Source organism: Magnolia sinica, chromosome 2 (genome assembly GCF_029962835.1).
Source record: "Magnolia sinica isolate HGM2019 chromosome 2, MsV1, whole genome shotgun sequence".
Classification (NCBI taxonomy): domain Eukaryota; kingdom Viridiplantae; phylum Streptophyta; class Magnoliopsida; order Magnoliales; family Magnoliaceae; genus Magnolia; species Magnolia sinica.
The window spans coordinates 55,502,912-55,512,684 of NC_080574.1; the positions used below are offsets into that span (position 1 = coordinate 55,502,912).

Here is a 9,773-nt window from a genome sequence, read left to right on the forward strand (position 1 = left end):
GCCTTACCAACTCCTCACTAGTGACAAGTTACTTGTAAAACAAAGCTACTACCTCGCACACCCTAGACTTTCTTCCAATCTTGCCCCATCCACCACAATGTTAAGGATTTTGTTGTTCCTCACCCTTGCACTTGCTACAACATTAAAAAATAAATAAAAATAATATAAAAAAATGTGTTCGTATTGCCCTCTTTTAGGCATGTGGCTCTCTACCACTGCTTCCATTAATTTTATTTTATTTGTCTCCTTCAATTGATTTTCTAATCAAGCGCCAGAGAATCTCTCACTATTCAGTAACTTCTCTTTCGATAATTCCAGTGCCTCTTCCTTATTGTCAAGAGCTTGGATATCATAAAGGATTCTTTCCATCCCCGCTTTCCAACTCCCGAGCACCACCTTCCTCTACACAATGATTTTTACTATCAGCAATTTAAGTTTCTAAAATAGAGAAAAGCCGACACACCCCTTCACCTTGAAAGATGATGACCACTCTTTCACTTTCTCAACGAACCCCTCCACCTCAAGCCAAATAAGATCAAATCTAAACAGCTTTGGCCCCCAATCATCTTCCTTAACGTCACACATAATAGGGAAGTGATCTCAAATGGGACATGAAAACTCCTTTCGAGAAACTAGGGAAAATCTCGAACCGATTCAGCTTCAACTTCATCACCCTTTCTTGATCCTTGGATTGGACCACGTGAATTTTACATCACCCATAGGCAAATCCACCATGGCATTTCAAATTAACCTGATGGAGAACTCCCTCATGCTCATGCTTCAATTAATGCAACCCCCTCCCAACTTCTCAAAAGAAAATCTTACTATATTCAAATTACCCCCCACACACCATGGCAGTTCTCACCTCTAGCAAATGGAGTTTAAGTCTACCCAAAACTAAGCCTACTAACAGGGAGAATTTGGGCCATACATTGCTATGAAGACCCAATAGAATCTTGAAGTCGAATCCTTCAATAGAACAGAAGCCAAGAATTGACCAAGTCACTAGTCCTCGCGACACCAGAGGCCAACATCCCAAATCATAGCAATATTGCTCACTATCGCTATTGCGTCCAACGCCAACCAGTTTTTAGGCTGACCTCCCTAAACCGTGTTAACCATTGTCTGGCGCAAAGACTGCATTTTCGTTTCCTAAAGGGCAACAATCTGAACCTTGAATTTCTTGCAGATAACCCTGATCTGGAGTCTTTTCCATGACAACCCAGGCCCCTCACATTCCAGCTAATGATCTTCATTAAGCACATTTCCTAACCCCTCTGCCCCTATCCGCCCCCTAGACAAATCTCCATCCCTATAATTAACAGTGGACACCAAGTTCTTCAGCTCTCTCCTTCCTTTGATGACTCTGCCCCCTTTATCCTAGCCCAATACTTGGGCTTTTAAATTTTTCCTTCCCTCCACAAATTGAAAAAGGGTAATGTAGTCATCCTCACTATCCTCGAAAGTGACTCCGATCAATCTCATAACGTGCCCTAAAGCATCCCTTATCCATTGCATTCCCCTGACCATTGAAACTGGACTTCCATCCCCTTAAAGAAGCATTGAACAACCACATGACTTACACGCCACTATCTAGAACCAGCCTCCCCTTAAAGAAGCATTGAACACCAAGCACTAAATGTTGCAGGCACGACCTATATCCCTCGGACTCTACATCAATTCCGAGCTTCCATAACTCCAAACACCTACAGAACTACCAAAGCCCTATCCTCAGTCCTCACAAGGATTGATCTCTGCCTCTACTAGCGCCAAAGCGACATCCTCATCACTGTCGCCCAAAGCCACAAATGAAGATGGCCTCTACCAAACAGATCTCGACTCTTACACGCCACTATCTAGAACCAGCCCAAGGAGATAAAGAAGAGGCCTAACACGAATCCCTTATCAAATAGAGGAGAGGATTTGCACGTGTCTTCGATTAATAACCAATCCAAGTGCAACGAGAATTCCTTCAGCGTCACACGAACACCGTCGCCTACGTGATTGAGGCTTAAGGCACTAACCTAGACACCCGTCACCTTGAGCAAAACGTCTTCAACAGCTGTCATACCACATATCCCCTATTCCATCCGCCCTCTCGTTAGCAATGACAGTTACCAAGACATGCATCACAACAATGTAGATGAAGGCAGCACAAGCCCTAAGAGAGAGCGATGAAGACCTTAAAAACTGCCTATTTTGAAATTTGAGCCTTCTTTTAGCCCTGGTTTTAGTGTAGCAACCCTTAACCAATCCCTTATGTCAATCCAAATTTGTGTACCTACAACCCCTGATCCAGTCATTCATCTCAACCCCCATCATAGCCAAATTCCAACCTGAATCTACCCGATTATTACCCACCTCCCACAAGTTTATGCCCACCAGGAGTGGATTTTCGTATGGTTCTGGATGGCCAATCATAATCAAATTGATGTTATGATGGCCATATTGTAGTTAACGAAATAGATGTGGGAGACAAAAAGTGATCTCAAAGGTAAAATATGAGATTGAGTATTAGATTGTTTGCCGCAGAGGAGAACAATAAGAAAACTAATTCCAACCATGGAACAAACCAAGGCAAGAGGGATATATGGAGTCAGGAAATTGCTGCCCTAGGCACCTCCAGGCTTCAAACGCCAGGTGGAGATCATCCCAGTTAAGGATATGTGTATGAGACCTACTTAGGGTATCAACAGCCTCAACACACAGCAAAGACCAAGGTTGCCCATGGCCCCTCATCATGATTACCCTAATCATGTAGAAACAACGTGGATTATGTATACAAGGTCACCCATGGCCTCATCTCATGATTATCCTAATTATGCATAGACAATGCCAATTTTATGGACACGAGTGCAAGACCTACTAAGGGCATCAACAGCTTTGACACCCACAACAAGGACCAAAATCACCCATGGCTCCTCATCATGATTATCCTAATTATGCAAAGACGATTCCAATTATGGGTACAAGAATGAGATCCAAGGGTTTCAGCAATCCTTCAAGATGATGCCAATAATGGGTAGTATGAGACCTATCAGCAACCTCAACAACATATGGCAAGGACCAAGATCACACATGGCCCCTCTTCATGATTATCCTAAAGAAAATGCCAGTTATGAATACGAGTACAAGACCTACCAAGGGTATCAGTAGCCTCAACACTACACAACAAGGACCAAGGGCGCCCATGGCCCTTCATCATTATTATCTCGATTATATTCAACTTCCTCACGCAAAAGACATGACATAGCACATAAAGGTAGAAGCTGAAGATAATGCCAGCAACCTTGATCGAAAGCCCTCTACAATCAGCACTAATCAAGCTACAATTTATTTTTAAGTGGTGGCAGATGACTGACAATGTCAAGCTATAACGTTCCTGCGTGTCGGTGTTATTTTCATCCTTGGTGAATTTTCGTCCACAACTAGTTTTCTTTCTTTGATCCTAGTTAACATTAATGGGCCCACGTAATTCCCAGGCAATGAAGAACACATGGTGTGGCCGACATGCGACGTGCTCATCTACGGAGAAATACAAGACGGTGAAACGGAAAATTCATAAAAGGAGGAAGGAAGAGGACGCACCGAAGGAGGTGTCGTCCATCTTGAGGACGGAGATTTTCATGGCGCTGCCCATTTCCAAGTTTATTAAGGTTTCGACATCAGAGAGAGATGGTTTCTTCGGTATGTCGGAGAGCACGGGATCCTCGAGAAGGGCGGAGAGCATGGACTGCAACCTAGCCTTCTTCAACGCATTGCTGCTGCTGCTGCTGCTGCTGCTGCTGTAACCAATTGAATTCTCGACCTTGGAGGAGTTGGAGGATTCCATGCCGTTTGAACGATGATGATGATGATGATGATGATGAAATGAGAGAAGTATGAATGAAGTCGTTTAGGGGTTTTTTCTTCTTCGGATAGAGAACTGATCACTTGAGGCAAGGTAGCTCAACTCGTGGTACCGTACCATCTTTTCCGGCAACACGCCACCTGTGTAGGAGATCGGCACCATTAAGGCCGTCGGCCCCACCGAGAAGATCACCTGGCACAAAAATCAGACCGGACCACTTATCAAATGGGCCACACTGTTGGAATCAACGGACAGTCGATGGTTTGACTTAACAACGGAAAATACAAACATGGGCTTGATACAAAACTTTTCGGCCCCAGGAAGTTTTTATTAGTGAGCTTTCAATCACCACTGCTCCACTTAAGATTGCTAATCTCCTAAAATGAGCCGGAAAAATGTATCAAAATACATGTATTATAGTATAGTGGATCTACCTGATTTATGTATTTTATCCGCTTTGTTCATCTATTTTATTCGATAATTTTAATTCTAAACCTAAAAATGAATCATGTTTAAACCTCAGGTGAAACACCGTAGGAAAGAATGTGAATTAAACATTTACTGGTGAAAAATTCCTAGGGGCATGGAAGTTTTAGATCAAGCTGATATTTGTGTTTTCCCTAGTTTGGATGACAAATAAACATCACTGTGGGCCCTGGAAATGTTTCGACGGTGAAAATTATTCCCATTGTTGGTCCACCTGAGATTCGGATATGCTTCAAGTTTAATTTCAACCCCTAAAATGAGCTGCAAAAACGGATAAATAGGGTGGGTAAATCACGTACATTATGCTTCAATTTTAATTTCAACCCTTAGAATGAGCTGGAATAATGGATGAATAGGGTGTATAAATCACGTACATTTAGGGTGGGCCAAATAGAATTTACTCGGTGGGATAAAAGCAAACTGAGTAACTCATGACGCATCCCGATTTCTGCAGTGGTCACCATCGAATCCGAGTCCGATCAACCTCCAGGGGAGTCCCTGGTGTTATTTTCTTTTTCTTTTTTCTTTTTTTTTTTTCGATTTCGAATGACCAAACGCTTCTGCTTGTAAGAGTTGGGATGAAAAGACCCCATCTTCGTTTTCCTTACAAAAAGCACTCAGTGAAAATTAATATAAACGACCCCTTCCGTCTGCCTCCGTCAGCGCGAGTAAACATTTAGCCGTTGGCAGAGGAACCGGGGCGGCTTCGGGGGATCCCCCGAGGTGGGTGAATCCGGGACCCACCGTGATTTATGTAGCTTACACCCACGCTGTCCGTCTTTTTTAAAGCTCGTATTAGGGCATTACTAAAAAAAAAAAAAGAAGCAAATTCAAATCTTAAGTGGACTACACCACAAGGAAACAGTGGTGATTGAATCCCCACTATTAAAAACTTCTTAGAGGCTACCAAAATGTTTATTTGCCATCCAAACTTTTGGTAAGATTAAAATGGCATAGATGAAGGGGCCACTCAATTATCTTCTTGATCCATAACTTTGGGGGCCCACATGAAGTTTTTAATGGTCAATCACCATTGTTTGGTTCAACTGAGATTTGGATCTGCTTCAGTTTTGGGATCATGCCCTAAAATGAGTATGGTTGGATGGCATGGATGTAAAGAACATACGTCATGGTTGGCCCCCGGGCCCCACAGTAAGGGATCCCACTCACCTTGGTGGATCGGGGATCCATTGAAGCTGCGCCCCAGAGAAACATATATCACACTGTGATACATGTTGCAAAATATTGATTTTATAAAATATATTTAAAATTAAAATATAATAGAATATATTAAAAGTTTTGTAAAAAGCTTTTTTGGGGGTTTTTAAGAATAGTCCTACATGGGAAAGGGAAGAGAATATTTTGTGGTTTAAATGAAAACAGTGGAGTATTATAATATTTGCTTACTTAGTCCAAGGACTATGGACCTTACGCGCGCGAGCTCGGGCTCGGTCTCCGTCTCGATCATGGTGCGAGGGCATGGGCATGTGAGGCAGTGTGGCTATAGAAGCGCTAGTGGCGCACTTTGCACTTCGCATGTCCGTATTGTATCACGGAGGGTCGCTCCTTCGCGACATTAAGCGAACCGGAGCGAGACGTGTGTCTCACAACAGTCAGCATGCAGCAGCTTAATGGCCCATTCACAACAATAAGAAAACGATCATCAAACAGCTAGTTTTCTCCAACAGCTAGAAAACGGTCATGGGATTTAATTCCCTGGACCATAACCCCCAGCCACCATAGCCTATAAAAGGAGGGCCTGGATAGGTTTCCAAACCATCTCTCAACCCACTCTAGTAGACCAATACGAACTGAGACAGTCCTTCACTCCTCTCCTATACTCCAGTAATTTCAGGTAGACAGTAAAGGTTGAACCTTTGCTTGATTAACAGACCAACGGTGTGGTCTAGAACGGTTCAACTAAACCAGTGGCTGAATACTTGACCAGTGCAGTGGTCTAAATCACATATTTTCTTCTTTTTCTTTCTTCTGGGATTTTTTCTTCTATTATATTTCTGCCAGACTGAGTGTAAAAGAGTTCCAATAGGTGGGCTTTCATGTTTGTTAAACGCAGACCCACACCAGGCTCGTCGTATCCTATAAGCAGTTTGCCTGTAACTTATCAGCATACTCAATTCACTTGAGTAGGGGCAAATAACGCTTTAAGGACAGCGTTTTAGACGTGCTTCAGCCTGTCCTTAGTTCTGATCATCGTGATTTTTTGGTTTCCATATTTTATAGAAATATTTTATTCTATATAATTTAAAACAATCTTAAAGCGTTATTTATGATGGAAGCCGATAGTGTTTCATCCATCAAGTTGATGAATCAGGACTTGATACGTCTTGATCGGTTCGATGGAACCAAATTTACAAGATGGCAAGACAAGCTGAAATTTCTTCTGACGGCGGTAAAGATATACTACATATTAGATTTAAATCTACAAGCATTACCTGAAGCATCCTACACAGACACACCTGAACAGGTGGCTGCCCGCATCAAACGAGCTGAAGACGAACTCTTGTGTCAAGGACACATTCTGAACGCTATATCCGATCGCCTGTACGATCTGTGCCAACAGACGTCATCAACAAAGGAGATCTAGGCCGCTTTGGAGTTTAAATACAAGGCTGAAGAAGAAGGAACCAACAAATTTATCATTGCCAGGTATTTTGACTTCAACATGGTAGATAATAAATCGTTGCTGCCCCAAATCCAAGAACTGTAGCTAATAATAAACAAAATCAAAGCAATTAAAATCGATCTTCCTGAATCATTCTAAGTCGGAGCTATAATCATCAAATTACCACCAATGTAGAAAGATTATAGAAAGAAGTTGCTGCATAAAACTGAGGACTACACACTGGAACAAATCCAGAAACACATCAGAATTGAGGAAGAATCTCCTAACCACGACAAAAAGAATGATAAGAGGAATGCCTCGTCCAAGGTGTATGCAGTAGAGAATACAAGTAATAAGAATCCCAAGAAGGATGATTCCCTGAAACCTAATAAAGGGAAATTCAAGAAAAACGCTCAAAAGAAGAACGGAAAGTTTAAATGCCCATGCCATGTCTGTGGGAAAACCAGGTAGTATGCTCAAGTATGCCAATATCGCAAATCTAAAAAAGAGGCAAGTGCTGTAGAAGAAGGTGATATTGTGGCTATGATCACTGAGGTGAATACCATCCAAGGCAAAGTTCCAGGTTGGTGGTATGATACTGCCGCTACAGTACATGTGTGCTACGACAAATCAGTCTTCAAAACTTATGAGGAATTGACCGATGGTCAAGAAGTCCAAATGGATAATGAAGTCCAATTAAAGGTCGTCGGCAAAGGAACTGTTGAACTGATATTCACCTCTGAGAAGAAAGTGATTTTGACTAATGTACTGCACGTCCCAGACATGAGGCGAAACTTAGTTTATGGGGATCTTCTGGAAAAACCAGGTATAAGGGTGGTGTACGAGTCAGGTAAACTGATTTTGTAAAAGAATGAGAATTTTGTCGAAAAGGGATATGCTTGTAACGGGATGGTTAAGTTTTCTCTGAATGAAAGTAACACTTCTACATATATGGTTGAATCCGCTGGACTGTGGCATGATAGACTAGCCCATATAAGGTATAGTACCTTAAAGTTCATGGCTAAGAATAGTTTAATCTTATACACAGATAATGAAACCGATAAATGTGAAGTGTACATATGATCCAAAATGACGAAGAAACATTTTCCAAGTGTTGAAAGATCGTCTCAAGTATTGGATCTTATGCACAGTGACATCTGTGAGTTAAACAGCATTCTTACTCGTGGAGGTAAATGGTACTTCATAATCTTTATAGATGATTGCTCTAGATATGTATATGTTTATCTGTTAAAGAGCAAAGATGAAGCATTAAACATGTTTAAAATATATAAAGCAGAAGTAGAGAATCAACTAAATAAGAAGATAAAAATTTTCTGTAACGATAGAGGAGGAGAATACTTCTCCAATGAATTCGATAACTTCTGTGAAGAACATAGACTGATACATCAATGTACAGTGCCATACACACCTCAACAAAAAGGAATAGCTGAAAGGAAGAATAGAACATTAGTAGAAATGGTCAACTCAATGCTGATAAGAGTAAAGTTGCCACTAAATATATGGGGTGAGGCACTGCTTGCAGCGTGCCATATACTAAATAGAATTCCATCTAAAAAATATAAAATATCTTCATATGAAACATGGAGAGGTGAAAATCCTAACCTAGGATATCTAAAAGTGTAGGGGTGTCTTGCATATTGCAGAACTCCTGATCCAAAAGGAACTAAGTTAGGACCAAGAGCTATTAAGTGCGCCTTCGTAGGGTATGCACAAAATAGTAAAGCTTATAAACTTCTAACCATAGAGTCTAATATAATAATAGAATCAAGAGACGTTGAGTTCTTTGAGAACTCACTATCCTTAGAGTCAAAGGATAATGAAATCCAAACTCCAAATAGAAAACCAGATAGCACAGCTCCACAAATAGTGAAAGCTCCTGTTGAACCTCGTAGGAGTCAAAGGACAAGAATAGACAAGAGTCTAGGAGATGACTATATAGACTCACAATACATCATTTTTCATCTTGTAGAAGGAGATAGATAAAATGTTATAAGAAAAATACCTATAGTGATGACTATAGAAGATGATCTTAAAACATATAAAGAGGTTGTATCCTCTAGAGACTCAACTTTCTGGAAAGAAGCTATAAACGATGAAATGGAATCCATACTGTCAAATCAAACATGGGAACTAGTAAACTTACCTCTAGGTTCTAAACCCATAGGTTATAAGTGGGTATTTAGGAAGAAATATCACACTGATGGGACTATTCAAACCTTTAAAGCTCGACTAGTAACTAAGGGTTTTAAACAAAAAGAAAGGATAAATTATTTTGACACATACTCACCTGTAGCTAGGATAACATCTATTAGGATATTATTTGCGCTAGCTTCCATACATCATCTTCACATCTACCAAATGGATATAAAGACCGTATTCCTGAATGGTGACCTCAATGAGGAGGTATACATGGAACAACCTGAAGGTTTCGTTCTACTAGAAAATGAAAACAAAGTATGTAAATTAGTCAAATCTTTGTATAGATTAAAACAAGCACTAAAACAATAGCATGAGAAGTTTGATTCCAAAATACTATCTCATAGTTTCATGCATAATATAGTTGACAAATGCATATATTATAAAGTAGATGGTAATTATATCCTTATTATTTGTCTGTATGTTGATGAAATGTTAATAATAAGTAATTAAAATAGAAGGTCTGACTGAAACAAAGAGATTTCTATCTTCTGTATTCAAAATAAAAGATCTTGGATAAGTTGATACCATTTTAGGTATCAAAGTTAAAAAACATTATGGGGGTTATGCTTTGTGTTAATCTTATTATATTGAGAA

General features: G+C 40.4%; 1 protein-coding gene across 3 annotated transcripts in view; it reads right to left on the reverse strand.

Moving 5' to 3' along the window:
• LOC131237126 (U11/U12 small nuclear ribonucleoprotein 25 kDa protein) overlaps positions 1-4,194 on the reverse strand; it is a 48,351-nt gene extending 44,157 nt beyond the window's left edge. The window contains exon 1 of one of the 3 annotated variants that reach the window (XR_009167052.1): positions 3,589-4,183. Coding sequence is in view for 2 of the 3 variants with exons in the window: in XM_058234785.1 (XP_058090768.1) it covers positions 3,589-3,832 (244 nt within the window). In the remaining variant the exon portion in view is untranslated. Of the gene's footprint in view, positions 1-3,588 lie in introns of all 3 variants that reach the window. The other 2 variants (XM_058234785.1, XM_058234786.1) reach the window with 2 other exon arrangements.
• Between the last annotated feature and the right edge of the window lie 5,579 nt (positions 4,195-9,773).